At 39.5% G+C, this 16,282-nt stretch overlaps 1 protein-coding gene across 2 annotated transcripts in view; it reads left to right on the top strand.

Moving 5' to 3' along the window:
• Window positions 1-14,581, top strand: part of OSER1 (oxidative stress responsive serine rich 1) — a 15,011-nt gene extending 430 nt beyond the window's left edge. Inside the window, exons 2-5 of one of the 2 annotated variants that reach the window (XM_021713254.1) lie at window positions 3,413-3,528; window positions 6,485-6,598; window positions 13,352-13,488; window positions 13,543-14,581. In XM_021713254.1, coding sequence (XP_021568929.1) covers window positions 3,452-3,528; window positions 6,485-6,598; window positions 13,352-13,488; window positions 13,543-14,039 — 825 coding nt within the window. In that variant the 5' untranslated portion in view covers window positions 3,413-3,451 and the 3' untranslated portion in view covers window positions 14,040-14,581. Of the gene's footprint in view, window positions 1-3,412; window positions 3,529-6,484; window positions 6,599-13,351 lie in introns of both variants that reach the window. The other variant, XM_008059814.1, reaches the window with a different exon arrangement.
• The last annotated feature ends 1,701 nt before the right edge of the window (window positions 14,582-16,282 follow it).

The following is a 16,282-nucleotide window of genomic DNA, read 5'->3' as shown; positions in this document are numbered from 1 at the left end:
CCCGCTCGCTGCCGAGCTCCATTCTCTTGACTCCTCTCCGCCACTGCTGTCTCCTCTCGCATCCCTGGCGCCTTGGCCCGGCTCTGCCTCTCGTTCTGGCCCAGGGAGCCAGAAAGGGCAACTTCCCAGCTCAGACCCCGTCGAGCAGAGCCCGGACAGCTCGCCTCTCGGCCTTGTCCCCACGCTCGGAACCCCACGGATTCCGACCTTTCTGCCTGATTCTGTTCACCCGCGACCTGCCCAGATTCTGGGCGGAGAGAACTCACATCGTGCTTTGGCCGTGGCCCCACGAGTGTAAGGGATGAGTGGGTGTGCAGGGAGGTGTGGATGTGTTTTATGTCCTGGGGGCCGGTGCTTTCGACCCTGGCTCGTTTGCCTCGTTGAGTTTCCGGGCAGGGTTTTTCTTCCCCGGACTCCACGCTTCCTGGTGGTCTGGGAAAGTTTTGAAGTCCGTAACATTGTGATGACACGCTTGCGCGCGGATCCTTTATTGATCGTTCTCGGGTCTCTTCGGAGTCCTGGAAATGTAGGCCTAGAGTTGAGATTCATAGGGGGCCGTGGCTCAAACGGCAAGATAAAAATAAGATTTGACGCATACTATTCGCAGAAATTCAGAGAAAACCAGGAATGTGCCCTTTTGATGGAAGAACTTGGAAGAATTTTATTTTTGAAAGTTTGGGGAAAATCCGGATGAAGTTAAATTGCCTTCTGTGATTTGACTCTCAAAGGAGTTACCAAGTAACTTCTCGTAGGCCTTTAAAGGTTTAAAGGTTTGAGCTCTTTGAGGGTTGTTCAACTTCAAGAAGTCACTGCAGTGAAAACGGCAAGAATGTCTCCCACAAATTTAATATTAATGAAGTAGGGCAAGCCAATTACGTCTGTTGTCCAGAGTTAGTTGTGCAGCCTTTGCTGAGTGAATGGGTGGCTAGGAATACATGGTGAGCCTTTTATAATCATAAATTATGATTTAATCATAAATGATATGATCGTAAATTATAATCATAAATTATACCTGCTCGGATCTAGCTCTTAAGGTCATGCCTAAGACTCACCTTTATTCTGGGTTAAAATAACAGAAAAAAGGTGAGTAATCGAAATGCTAGGAGTCTGAAAATAGTTTAGACAGAACTTCATTCCTGAAACTTTAGTCTGTAGCCAGATTTTAATTTTGGTCTGTTTTGGATTTTTAGGTGCCAGATCTTTTACTGTGTCAACAGGAATATAAAATGAGTTTGTTTTACACCTAGGGTGATCACCTGCCATGCTGTTAAGTCAGTGCTATATAATTAAAAGTTGATGTGTGGGTGCAAAGCATATTGCATGTTCCTGCTTTTTGGAGGGCAGGAATGAGATTCTTTCTGGACCTTACAGAAATGGAGTCAGACTTCTCTCTAGTAGTATCCCATCTAGTGCCACACACGTGGTAGGAATTTTGTGAACATTTGTGGAAGGAAGGAATTTCTGTCTATAGGATTGGGTAATGTCAACTTAGATATGATGTGTACATAAATTCTGGCCGATTTCCAGGGAGAATTTGTGGGTTGGGGTCTGTGGGTTGGGGACACTAGCTCAGATGATTTATTAGTCGTAAGGTAATTGAGGTGAACTGTAAAACTTGAATTTAGTTCTGCCAGCAGGAAAAATCTGTTAACGACCTACGCTAACACTCTTCTGGACGCCATGGAGCTTCGAAAATATTAAAATAATGGATCTTTGCTCACCCTTCCCCCAGGATACAGACAGTATTGTATATTTGGGGGATCCTACTCTAAACTGGTGACGCATGGAATGGTGTAGAAAATGGTTTCTCATGTACTAGCTAAATAAACCAGCAAAATATGTGTGCAGAGTGTACTTAAATTTTTTGTCTTAAGAAGTTGAGGTGAAAGCTATTTTTGAGAACAGTTTTCAGCGGTCCCCAGAGAGCTCTGCCTAAAATTACCTCAGCTTCTACCAATAAATACATGGAGTGAGGAGTCTTGATTCCTTTCCTGAAGAGGTACCTGTACTACCTGCCTGGTTACATTATGTCAAACATATGACACAGCGGCCTTTGGAATATTAGAGGTCTCACAATAATGCTAAACCCAGCCCTGAAGAGTGAGCAGGTGGAATCCATGACCTAGGGGTCCTGGGAGAGGCACTGCTCCCCCGAGGGTGCCTGAGGGGTGCAGGATGGGGCTGGGGTAACGGGTTAGAAATGCAGAGGTGAGGGGAATCTTTTGCTTAAAAAATTCTGTCTTTACTTTTTGTTTAACTTCTTTTTTTTCTTTCTGATTCTGTGTGACATGTTCGTAGGTACTGGTTGGCTTGTATTTCTTTTAGGATTGATTTACTCTGAGTGAAAAAATAATTTGGAGTCTAGGTTCAAGCGCTTATTAACAGACTCCTCTGCTGTGTTCCCTGTTTTGATTGATCCTTCATCGCCCCCTTTTTTTAAGTATGAAGATCAGGGTGAAAGAAATAGAGAACTTTGGTTAATCAAATCAATTAAGAGATTATTCCGGCTACATGGGAGGCTGAGGCGGAAGGATTGCCTGAACCCAGCAGGTCGGTGCTGGGGCGGCTGTGAGCGTGCCACTGCACTCCAGCCTGGGTGAGACTCCAACTCAAAAAAAAGAGATTATTTAAAAACATGTCTACAGAACAGTAAATTTTTTTTTACTTTCCACTACTTTCTTTTGGCTAAATAAAAGTGTTCTATCTTTTTTGAGTTTCAAGTATAGTTCATTTATTTTCTTTGTTTAATAGTTATGTAGTCAAAGCCATTAAAAAACAAAAACAAAGGGAGAGCTCAACCTTATGGGTAGAGTGTGGAATAGCTAGTAATCATTGAAATAAGTTTCTAATCTTCCTTTACCAATGGCAACATCGCATGCTTTAAGACATGTCTTCCTTCTTGAATATTGATATCTGGGTCAGGATTGCTTTAGAGAAAAGCTGTCATGTGTCATGAAGTTATACTTAACTGGAATTGTTAGGCTAGACTAGACAAATAGTGTCATTTTAAAGAATCAGAGTGTTGTAGTTTGAGCTTTCCCCTTTTATTTCTCATGTAAGGTCATTTTGTTCATAGGTTTCTAGAACAGCTATAGATCTTTGCCCTGTTAAGTATATTGAAACAGATTTCAGGTGATCTTGTTTTTAGAACCGTAATAGGATATTGGCATCAAGTATTTGGACAGTTTTAAATTCTGTCATAATAGTATCCATTTTCTGTATTTGTTTCCTCTTAAGAAATAAAACTATAACCTCCTAATTATCCACACAGAAACTTCCTTTTAGAAATAAAAGTTTGCTTTTTTCCCTTCAAACAGTAATGGTGTCAAGAATATAGATTTTTAACAAAAGGTATGCTTTTGATTCCACTTGTTTATACTTTGCTTGTCTTATTTTTATTTTCTCTTTTTAGTATAATAGGAACATCAGTAGTAGTGTAAAAACTTTCACAATGAAATCTGAAGCCAAGGATGGAGAGGAGGAGAGTCTACAAACTGCTTTCAAGAAATTAAGAGTGGATGCATCTGGGTAATTAAATATTTGATATATTTTTGGAATTATTTGTTTACTAATTTTAAATAGTTCCTTTCCTCAAAAAAGCTATTCCTATTTTAATATTTTTCATTATTCTTAGAAGATATAAATGCTTAGTGTGACATTCTACCAAATTCTGCAACATATATATATATATATATATGTATACACACACACACACACACACACACACACACACACACATTTTTTTTTTTTTAGAAATCAGGATTTATTGAGAAGACAGAAAAGTTCCCAGAGTGGGAGGGGGCCTGATGGGGTTATCCCACAGTATTATTTCACTTTAAAAAACCTTTCTGTTAAATTTGAAAAGTAGCAGCTCGTTTGTACTGCAAGATTGGGCATTTTGGTTTTCCTTAAATTTGAGGAGGGCTCCCTTGCCTCTTTTTAATCAGAGATTATCAAGCAATGTCCCATCAGGGATTTTGTCATATATCTCAAGGTTATCATAGTATTTTTCGCTAAAAATGAATTGGCTCAATAGAAATCTGTGAAGACATTGTCAATTTCATGGTCTGTGATTGTTGAGTCTATCACTATGGAAACCTCTATTCAGTAGCGTTCTGTCACTGAAATCAATAATCTTGGACCCTTTGATCAAACTAATTAGAGCACCTGCAGACCAGCTGCTGTCTGAAATGTTACTGTTTCACATTTTGCAAAGGGTTCTGTGCAGACTCTTCTCGCCCCAGGCCAAAAGAAATCTCAAAATTGTAATGGATGTAATAATTTTTCTTTTCACAAATGTAAGCCAAACACTGGAAGTTCAGCGTAGAATGCTCCACAATAAGTAACAGTAATAATTGCCACTGTTATTATTCATTCTCTGTGCTGTGAACACGGGATTAAGTACTTAGTGTATATTATTTAATCCTTACTACCAGCTTAGATGATAGATACTCCTGCCATTTGTTTACAGATGAGACTCACAAATTAAGTCACTTGCTAAAAGTCAAATTGGTAAGAGGTTGCAGAGCCAGGATTTGAACTTAAACAGCCTGTCCCTAGAACCTATGCTCCTAACCATTCCTTTATTTGCTACCTTGAAGACAATATGAAAAAATGCACATAGTACCTAACACAAACTAAAAATGGAACAGGTGTAGTTATGTTATTATAGTTGTCTGCCTATTAATAGTACTGTTTTTGGCCTGCCAAATGAGATTTATGCTAATTGGCACAATAGATGTTACATGAGCTTACATTTGCTTCTGTGATATTTTAAAAAGTATCTTTCCTCCCCATGGTTTTCCAGTATGGTCATCTTACCATTTCTTGTTAGTACTTTGATAAACATTTTGGGTAACAGAAACAAAGCAGAGAAGCAGATAGTTTCATAATTCCAGAAGATGGTTGCAGTGTATTCCTTTGTGATTTCTTGTATAGAAATTTTTTTTTAATCAAGAAAGTACTAGTAATGTATACACACATATACATATGTGTAAACTTATATAAGTAACTTTTGATACACAGACTTCTTTCCTGCTGTTTTAAGAAATTGGAATGTAAAATTAAGCCATTTTGGTGTCCCTAGTACAACATATTTGTAGCTTGTGATGTCTTTAGAAAGATTCGAGGAAAAGAAGCAATAGAGAACATTTGAGAAAACCAAATAAGAGTAGGAGGGGTGAGTCATTAGTATGACTAAGCAGAATAAGACTTGTGTAGTATATCGTATATTTCTAGTTGTTTCATACTGCTGTCAGTTTACAAATGGGACATCTGAGGGACTGACTCATATACCAGCCAAGCTTTGCCAGGGTTTGGCATGATCCTGCTCAACAGGTTTTGATAGCTAATGGTATTTGTCTTTTCAGGACAGAACTCTGCATAAAACAGCATAATCCTTTTTATCTGACTATAAAATAATGCATCCTTATAGAAAAACTCAGAGAAACAAGAAAGGATAAAAAAGGAAGTGAATATCACAATTTACCATAACGTGTTAACATCTAGGCCAGCTATACATGATACCCTAAACTTTTTTTTCATAAATACGTACATATCTGGGTCAGAATTGCTTTAGAGAAAAACTATCATGTGTCAATTTGTAATAAATTCCCCATTTTATTGTATAGATGTGTCATAATGTATGTAATACTGTATTATTCTGTTGTTGAATATTTAGATTGTTCCCAGTTACTTTTTAATCTTAAATTATGTTTCAATGAGTATCTTTTTACTTTAGTAAGTTAATGTCTGTTTCTAAAGGACTTTTGTCAGTACTGTAGCCTGTATAGTAGGAGCTGTGTGTGTGTGTGTGTGTGTGTGTGTGTGTGTGTGTGTGTGTGTGTATGTATACTGAAAAGGTCTGGAAGGATTTACACCAAAATGTTAAATATTGGTAATCTCTGGGTTGTAAGATTATAGATGATTCTTTTTCTCTCTTTTAAGTTTTTTCATGTTCTCTATTGAGAACCTATTACATGTACGATTTTAAACCACAAAGATTGAGCTGAGTAATATTTCAAGTTTATTAGTTGCAAAAATAAAAATATTTTTCTAAAAGTTTTATAATATTTGAAAATGTATCAATTTTTAAGTTAGATTGAGTCTTCTCAAGTTTTGGCTTCTAAACTTAGTTCCCATAGCTTTGGTTTACCTACATAAAATAAGTAGTCAGTGTTATTAGCGTTCTCTCTAGACATGAGAGACCTGCCCCAGGGAAACAGTCTAAAAGTCTATTTATATTCTGCTGCTAGTTATACTTTAGAATCATTCTTTGGTTTATGATTTTGTAACCATGGCCCTTTGGGGTCCTCTAAATTTGGTTTTGGAGGGAATTTTGTGCTAAAAACTGAACAATTTTTGAGAAACGCAAACTAAAAAGAAAATAAAGATGTTGCTAAAAGTTGTATTGGGGTTAGTGAGAGCAGAACGTTGTCCTCATTTTACAGTTTTTTGTAGCAGTAAACTTTGTTCTTGTCTTCAGATCCATAGCATCTCTGTCTGTTGGAGAAGGTGCAAGTGTCAGAGCCTCAGTCAGAACAGCAGCAGATGATACCAAACCTAAAAGTACATGTGTATCTAAAGACAGCTGGCACGGGTAAGAGCTTCTTATTGATGGTTTTTATCCGAACACCACAGCTTCATACCCATTGTTTTGGATTTTCCTTCCTGAGTGTCCAGGAAAGAATAGATTATGATGTAGAATCCAAGACCCAGGGTTTAGAGAAGGACCCATTCTTCTCAGTTGTGAGTTTGCTGAGACTTTGTCCCGGTCCATGGTCAGTTTTGTGAGTATTCTGTGGGTCTTCTCTAGTTGTTTTCGGGTTCTATGTCCATTAAATTAGGCTTTTAAATGTGTTATTTGAACCTTTTAAATTTTTTTGACAGCTTGACCTGTGAATAATTGAGATGTACAAGGGGGAAATCCATAAAAAAACTGGAATTATCTTATGGAGGGCATGTCCCTTGTAGTACACTTGAAATTTGTTTCTCTAGATCAAACAGTCAATCAAAGTTTTTATCTGGAAGTTTTGAGAAGGTTGTGTCACAATTTGCAGAAGAAACATCTCGAGTTCTGGCAAACAGGTTCTTGTACCATGACAACACACTTGCCTACATTATGCTGAGTGTTCGGCAGTTTTTGACTAAAAACAGCATGACCTCCATATCCACCCTCCCTATTCACCTGATTTCATACCAAATGACTTTTGTTTCCCCAGATGATAAAAGTCTTCAAAGGGAAATGTTTTGCCAATATGGAAAATGCAAACCAAAAAATGGCAGAGGCACTAAAAGGCATCAAAATTGATGAGTTCAAAAACTGTTTTGAGTAGTGGAAAAAGCATTTTGGTAGGTGTAGTGCATCAAACGGAGGGTACTTTGAAGGTGACTGAAGTCTAAATATGTAAGGATAAATACAAAATTTTTTGTAAATAAATTCTGGGGTTTTTTGGGTCCAATCTCATATATTGAAATCTCCCCCGTGGGAATGAATTTGTCTGTTTTCCCCCTATGTTTTATATTTTTGCTCTATATATTTTGATATTATTTTGTTAGGTTTATACCTTCTAGGTTCATTCAAGTTTAGAGTGTTTTCTTCCTGGTGAGTTGAAACTTTTATTATGCAGTGTCATTCTTAATTCCTAGTAATGACTTTTGTCTTGAAGTCTACTTTGGAATTAACATAGCTAATCCAGTTTTCTTCTAGTTAGTGTTTTCCTAGTGTATCTTTTGTTTTTTCAACCATTCTGTGTTCTTAAACTTTAGGTATGTCTTGTATATGCACACATATACATACGAGTTACCTGCATATACGTATGGCTATAGCTACATATAGCTGTATGGCTATGTAGCATATGGCAAGGGTTTTAGTTTGTTCTTTTTTATTTATTTATTTATTTTATTTATTCTGATCATTAGATTTTGTAAAAAACTGTTGTGTTTAGTATATTTACTTTTTTTTTTATTTTATTTTTTGAGTTGGAGTTTCACTCCGTCGCCCAGACTGGAGTGCAGTGGCTGCTCCCGGCCACCGCAGCCTCGACCCACTGGGCTCCGGCGATCCTTCCACCTCAGCCTTCCGAGTAGCTGGAATTACAGGCACACGCTACCACACTCGGCTGATTTTTTTTTTTTTTTTTTTTATTGTAGAGATGAGGTCTCGCCAAGTTGCCCAGGCGGGTCTCGAACCCACGGGCTCAGGCAGTCCACTCACCTCAGCCTCCCAAAGGATTACAGGCTGAGCCACCAAACCCGGCTTACATTTATTTTGATTATTGATGTATTTGGACTTGCTTCTGCCATCTTACTTTATGTCATTTGTCCTGTTTTTTTCTTCCCACCTTTCCTCTCCTCCCCACCTTTTAATATATTGCTTGAAAGGATTCTGTTTGTTTTTTTCCTCTACCATTTTTCCCTCTAATGGTTTGGAAATTAGACACTTTGTTTCTGTTCCTTTAGTCGTTAGCCTTGATTCTACCATGTATCTTTTATTTTTATTCTTTTTTTTTTTTTTTGAGTTGGAGTCTCACTCTGTCGCCTAGACTGGAGGGCAGTGGCCACTCCCGGCCACTGCAGCCTCGACCTGCTGGGCTCTGGCGATCCTTCTGCCTCAGTCTTCCGAGTAGCCAGAATTACAGGCACGCACTACCATGCCTGGCTGATTTTTTGATCTATTGTAAAGATGAGGTCTCGCCAAGTTGCCCAGGCGGGTCTCGAACCCGCAGGCTCAGGCAATCCACTCACCTCAGTCTCTCAAACTGCGGGATTGCAGGCTGAGCCACCGAGCCCGGCTCCATGTATCCTTTAAACAAAGACATTTGAACCTTCTACCTCAGATCCCTTTCACTCTGACCTCTTGATTTTCATGGTGTAAGTTGCCCACCATTTTAGATGTTAATTCTTTTTAATCTCATAAACTAGATCTTGTTATTCATTTTTAAACTTATTTTATTTTTTGAGTTGAGGTCTCACTCTGTCATCCAGGTTAGAGTTCAGTGGCATAGTCCGGACTCACCACAGCCTCAAACTCCTGGGCTTAAGCTATCCTCCCACCTCAGTCTCCCGAGTAGCTGGGACTACAGGTGCATGTCACCACACCCAGCTAACTTTTTATTTTTTGTAGAGACAGTTTTCGTTATGTTGCCCAGATTGATCTTAAACTCCTGGGCTCAAGGGATTTTTCTACTTCAGTCTTCTAAAGTGTTGGAATTATAGTGTGAGCCACTGCACCCAACCTGTTATAATATAAACAGACAAGGTTCATTTAGATTTGTCGACTTGTTTACAATTTCTTTGCTCACCATTATTGCACCTCAGACCTTCACATACAATCATTTTACTTCTTCCTAAAGTAGTTTTTTTAAATGAAAGTTTGTTATTAGTAAATAGGGTCTTTGCATTGTATAACTCCACATAGAATACAGTTGAATAGTACCCCCTGGAGCTGTATAATATCATATCCTTTTGGCAAATGTACAGTTGTCCCTTAGTATCCCTGGGGAATTGGTTCCAGAATCCCTCCCTAACTCCTGCTCTTATTGTGGATACCTAAATCTGAAGATGCTCAAGTCTATTACACAAAATGGTATAGTATTTGTGTATAACCTACACATATTCAAGTATTGCTTTTTTGGAACTTTGTGGAATTTTTTTCCCCAAATATTTTAGATCTGCGGTTGATTGAATTTATGGAACTCATGGATATGGAGAGTGGACCACACTTTGCTTTGGTGAATTTGAAAATGTCTTTGTTTCATCCTTGTTTTTGAAAGATAGATTTGATATGCCTGAAATTTTTCTAGGTTGATTGTTATTTTCTCTTGTCACTAGAAGATACAGCTGATTGTTTTCTGGCTTCATTGTGTTCATATTGAAAAGCCTATTTTTAAGCCTGGGTAACATAGGGAGATAGCATCTCTACAAAAAAAAAAAAAAATTAGCCAGGCATGGGAGCTTGTACACCTATAATCCCAGCTTCTTGGGAGGCAGAGTCAGGAGGATCACTTGAGCGCAGGAGCTTGAGACTGTAGTAAGCCATGATCATGCCACCTTACTCTAGCTTGGGTGACAGAGCAAGATCCTATCTCATGAAAAAAGAAAAAAAAAGCCTGCTTTTAATCTAATTGTTCTTTTGGAAATGATATCTAATCTGTCTAGTCTCTGGCTGTTTTTAAGATTTTCCTGTTGTTTTTGTTATTCTACAATTTTGCTCCAGTGGGTCTAAGTGTGGATTTTTAAAAAAATATCTTGCTCCAGTGTGCTTCCTATATCTATAGATTGTCTTTTTTCAAGTCAGAGAATTTCTGTCATTATCTCTTCAAAATCACTTGTCTTAACATTCTCTGTATTCATTTCTTCAGAGAATCCATACTTTTTCTTCCATCTCTTTCAGATTTTTTTCAAATCCTTGTCTCTATACTGCCTTTTAAGTCAAGGGTTGGCAAACTTTTTTGTAAAGTACTGTGTAGTAAATATTTTAGGCTTTGTAGGCCAAGAAGCAAAATCCAAGGATATCATGTGGATGCTTATGTAAGAGGGAAAACTTACACTGCTCTGTTTGCCTTGGGTGGGCCATCCTGGCTGGTGGACACACTTTTTGCTCAGTTGTTGAGACAGTTTCAGGATGAAATGACTAGCCTGAGGGGACCCTGGTGGAATGGGTAGGTAGGGAACAGTGCCAGAGGCAGCTTTACTTTCAGTCCTACTGACACCCAGATCCCAGCATGCTCTTCTCTCCTCTAGAGATCCCTGCACTGATTAGAGTTGCAAACTGAGATTCTGCCTGTCAATTCTCAGCAGTTGCCAACAGCAGAGACCCAACAGGTAGCTGGTAGCTGGTATAGGCTCTGGACAGTGGTGCAATGTGTCCACTGACCAAGAAGGCAGGCGGGGAGTAAAGGGCAGAAGAGGATGCCCCAGCTGGTCTGTGTGGCTCATAGTGGCAGCCCACTGGAGCAGTGTCCATGGCTGTACAAAAACAGGTAGGGGACCAGATTTGATCTACAGGCTACAGTTTGCTGATCCCTGTTATAAATAATTCAGATTTATCTTCCAGTTCAATAATTCTTTACCTCTGTGTGCGATAGTCCTCCCTTATCCTCAGGGATACATTCTAAGACTTCCCCTCCCCCCAGTGGATGCCTGAAACTTCAGCTACTACCAAACCCACCTGCTGTCAGTCGGAACACATTTCTGTTCATGTCTTCCTCCCACGAATTGTACTCATCACACATTGTGGCTGTAGTTGTTGCAATGTGAGATTTGGCAGAAAAACTACCACAAACTTATTTTTCCTTCTTCACAATTTCATGGATAGAAAACTCATCCTTCTCATTCTTGTTGTAGATCTTAATATAATATCCTCAGCAGATAATTTTTTTCTTTCCTTATTAAGTTAAGGACTTTTATTTTTTTCACTTAGAGGACGCTTTGCTCATTTTCTGTTGGTGTAACCGAATACCTGAAACTGGGTAATTTTTACAGAATAGACATTTCTTTTTTTCCCCATTTTTATTTTAGATTCGGGGGTACACATGCATGCTTGTTACATGGACATATTATGTAGTGGTGGGGACTGGGTCTTAGGTGACCCATTCCACAGATAGTGAATATTGTACCCAATAGGTAATTTGAACCATAGCCCCCTCCCTACCTTTCCTCTTACTGGTGTCCCAGTGTCTGTTATTTCCATCTTTGTGACCATTTAGCTCCTGCATAGCAGTGAAACTATGTGGTGTTTGGTTTTCTGTTTCTGAGTCAGTTCACTTAGAATGATGATCTCCAGCTCCATTCATGTTGCTGCAAAGGATGTGATTTCATTTATTTATTTATTTATTTATTTTTGACTGCATAGTATTCCTTGGTGTATATATACCACATTTTCTTTATCTAGTCAGTTGTTGGTCGGCACTTAGGTTGAGTCCATGAGTTTGCTATTGTGAATAGCAAAATCATGGAACTGCAATAAACATATGAGTAGAGAAAAGAAGTTTATTTCTTACAGTTCTGGAGGCTGGGAAGTCCAAGAGCAAGGTGCTCACCGTCACAGTGTTGGGACACAACAGGAAGACCCATCTGTGGAGGCTCTTCTTGCTGCATTGTGACATGGTGAAGGGCATCACATGGCTCACCAGAGATGGCCAAGCTGGCTTTTATAACAGACCCAGTCTTGGGATGACTAACCCACTCCTTTGGTAACCCTTTCATCCACTAATCCACTGATCCATTCATGAAGGGAGCCCTCATGACCCAGTCACCACCCATAGGCCTCGCCTCTCAACACTGCTGCATTGGCAGCCAAGTTTCCAACACATGAACTTTTGAGGAACACATTTAAACCATAGCAGAAGAACTTTACGGCTTCTCATTGGCGTGTCTGACTTGCTAGCATCACTGCTCTTGCACTTTCAGTAAAGAAAGGATTCCTTGAACACAAGCACTGATACTATAATAGTCCATCTGATAACCAAGAAGCTAGTAAGTGACTAATGGGCAGATAGTGGATACACCAGACAAAGGATGACTTATGTCCTAGATAGGATGGAGTGAGACAGTATGCAATTTCATCACGCTATTTAGAATGGTATTTTAAAACTTATGAATGGTTTATTTCTGGAATTTCCATTTAATATTTCCAGATGGTGGTTGACCATAGGTAATTGAAATCATGGATAAGAGTGGAGTACTGTTTTCTGCTATTTAGCCAATCCATTTAATTTAATTCCAAATATTAGTCTTGTTTGGTCCTTTACTCTGATTTGCTTAGCAGTTTTGTTTGAGTCTTTTTTATTTGTTCAGTTATTTTAGTAAATACACATCTTATAATGTGTCTGATAATTTCCAGTTTCTGAAAACCTCAGGGATCCTAAATATGCTTGTTTTTTGTTGTTGGCTGTTACAGATGATAGAAATGAATGACAAATCTACTACTGTCTTTAGTAGTGATGTCCTAATGGCCATTTGTTGCATTAGCCTCACAGAGGTTCTGAAGCTTCTATATTCAGGCTTAAGGTGTAACATTCAGGCTTGACAGCAGCAGTTGTTCGTGCTCTGTGCTTTCTCAGACCCACTGGTCAGAGGTTCTCAAGCCTGGGGTTGGAACAGGGCCAGGTGTTCTGCACCAAATGTTTGGCCCATGTGATTCAATTAAAAATGACTCTTACCTGTTTCTGTAGCCTGCCCCTAAGAAAAAGACTTCAGCAGCTTGAAAATGGAGGCAGACACATCTCTTGGGGGGAAACTTATGACTCTAGACTCATAAATCTGAGAGGAGGTAAATTTCCAGTTATAAAGGCACTGCTTAGGAGGACTCCGTATCCCAACATCTTCTTGTATGTTTGTGTCCTCTTAGGTCTACAAGGAAATCTTCACGAGGAGCAGTGAGAACCCAGCGTCGTCGACGGTCTAAGTCTCCTGTCCTTCATCCTCCAAAGTTTATACATTGCAGTACAATAGCACCTTCTTCCAGCAGCCAACTCAAGCACAAAGGCCAGACTGACTCCCCTGATGGCAGCAGTGGGCTGGGAATTTCAACCCCTAAAGAGTTCAGTGCAGGAGAAAGCTCCACTTCTCTCGATGCTAATCACACAGGGGCAATCGTTGAGCCTTTGAGAACTTTGGTTCCAAGGCTCTCATCAGAGAGTAAGAAGGAAGATGACTCTGATGCCACCCAAGTCTCCCAAGCAAGTCTCAAAGCCAGTGATCTCTCTGACTTTCAGTCTGTTTCCAAGCTAAACCAGGGCAAGCCATGTGCGTGCATAGGCAAGGAATGCCAGTGTAAGAGATGGCATGATATGGAGGTATATTCCTTTTCAGGCCTGCAGAACGTCCCTCCCCTGGCACCAGAACAAAGATCCACGCTTGAGGACTACTCTCAGTCCCTGCATACCAGAACTCTGTCTGGCTCTCCCCGATCCTGTTCCGAGCAAGCTCGAGTCTATGTGGATGATGTGACCATTGAGGACCTATCAGGCTACATGGAGTATTACTTGTATATTCCCAAGAAAATGTCCCACATGGCAGAAATGATGTACACCTGATAGCAAGAAGCTAACTCATATGCTTTAAACCAATGAAGGGTTGTCAAAGAGATTTAGTTAACGGCAGACCTTGTGGCCACTTTGTGTGAGAAGACATCTCTTTCTGCTCACTGTGCTTGCAATAAAAACTTTTCTTGGCATCTCAATCTTCATTCTTTAAACTTACTCTGAGTTCTCACATCCCCATCAAGATGAGCAGATCAAAGAAAAATTCCTCTCATTTAGAATGTTCTTGGGAGAGGAAGAAACCATAATTACCTGAGACTGACAGCAGCATCTATGGTAAAAGCCTTTGTAACACAGTGCATTTTTCAGATCTGTTTAAGATTTGGTAGCCAAGGGAAATAAATGTGGTTTTGTAACTGGACTGAACATTTGTCATACTGTAGTTGCCAGCCCAGAATATTAGAAGTCATAAGACTGATTTAAACCATCTCTGATTTAACACAAGATTTATTGTGACTATAAAGGTTTCTTATGTTATTGTTGAGCCAGAGATCTACGGTTTACATTCAATTTGAATAAACTAGCTGGCCTGCCCTGTATTGTTTGAGAGAGTTATTACCCATCTAAATAAACCATTGCTGGTGTTCTTCATCCCAAGAGATGTTACATGAAGTGTCTCAAGCAGCTTGGTGTGGGCTGCTTTCCGTTAGTGGGGGGCGGGTGTCATACTTGAAACCAGTGTGCATCTTTGTCATCGCTGGCATTTTTTATATGTGGCATGTTTTTTGCCATCAGTTGTAATACAGGCTTCATATGTCAGTTTCAGACGTGTTAGATTGTCATTATCTCTTTGAACTGCCTCTCAGCAACCCCAGGAGAGAATTTTGTAAATGATATATCCTGCATTTCTGGTCAACCATCCCAAAATTCCCTCTGAAAGTTTGGTTAAAACAAAAAAACAAAAAAAAACTGTCCTCAGTTTCAGCTGGAGGATGAATCCCTGTTTCTAGTGGCTCCAAAATGAATGTAGCATATGCCACATAGCTGTTGCTTGAATTCCAACCATCCTAAACATACCCACCCAAATGTAGTGAAAATGTGTAGCCATGTTAACATCATATTAACGGTGTGTTTTATTGAGATGACAAAATACGTTTGTACTTTTTGCTAAAATATCACATTGGCTGTCCGGCTAATTTATGACGATAGAGTAGGGGCTTCACAAATAGGTGGTGGGTGCTTGGAAGGGTGGAGAGGAGATTTGCTAGAAAAGCCCAAAACTTGCTTGAGCAGTGGGCTTCTGCTAGGTACTAGTTTAGTATGGTCTCAGTGACGCATCTGAAGGCTGTGAGCAAGAGCAGGGGAGCAAGTGCCTTGTCATCTCACCTTTAGAGGCTGCAACAGAGCTGCTGTTTCATGGTGGCAGAAGGTGGACTGGCATATGTCCAAGGCAGCAATTTCTCAAACACTTTAGTCTCCTTTGCACTTAACGTTCAGGACCCCAAAGAGGTTCTGTTTATGTGGGCTTTATCTCTATTTACCATATTAGAAATTAAAGCAATTTTAAAAGAATTGCTTCATTAAAACGAATGAGACCATAATAAGCTAACATAAATAACATTTTAAAATGAACGATAACTTTTCTAAGCCAAAAAATAGTAATGAGAAGAGTGGCACTGCTCTACCTTTCTGCAAATCTCTCCAGTGTCTTCATGGAAGACGGATTTTCATACTTGCACCTGTGTGCAGTTTCGGGACATCACATACCGAGTGGTCTCCAGCAAGCTTGTACTCTTGTCAGAGAATGAGCAGAAAAAGGCAAATACAGGCTGAGTCTCCCTTACACGAAATGCTTGGGACCAGAGGTGTTTCAGATACCAGGTTTTTTTTTTTCAGGTTCTGGGATATTTGCATTATGTACCGGTTCAGCAGCCCTACTCGTAAAGTCTAAAATGCTCCAATGAGCCTGTCCTTTGAAACTCGAAAAGTTTCACATTTTGGAGCATTTCAGATTGGGGTTTTGGATTAGAGATAAACTGTAATGTCTTAGTACCATGAAAAGAGTTTCAACTTATCAGATCATCTGAAAGGGATTTCCAGAAGTCACTTTGAGAAGTACTAATCCGAGCTATTTAAGCTTCTGGTTGTAAAGGTAACCACCCCGCCCTTACCACTGGTGTTTTGCCTCACCTTTTAAACTGGAGAGTAGTGAGGCTATTGTAATTAAGTAGTGAGCTGCTTAATTCAAGCGTATGTTACATGGCCTTAACATGTTAATTGAGTTAAGACGAGTTTCT

This window comes from Carlito syrichta, unplaced genomic scaffold (assembly GCF_000164805.1).
Source record: "Carlito syrichta isolate Samal-C Ts95f unplaced genomic scaffold, Tarsius_syrichta-2.0.1 Scaffold304381, whole genome shotgun sequence".
NCBI classification, from domain to species: Eukaryota; Metazoa; Chordata; class Mammalia; order Primates; family Tarsiidae; genus Carlito; species Carlito syrichta.
This window is presented reverse-complemented; position numbering and strand designations above follow the sequence as displayed.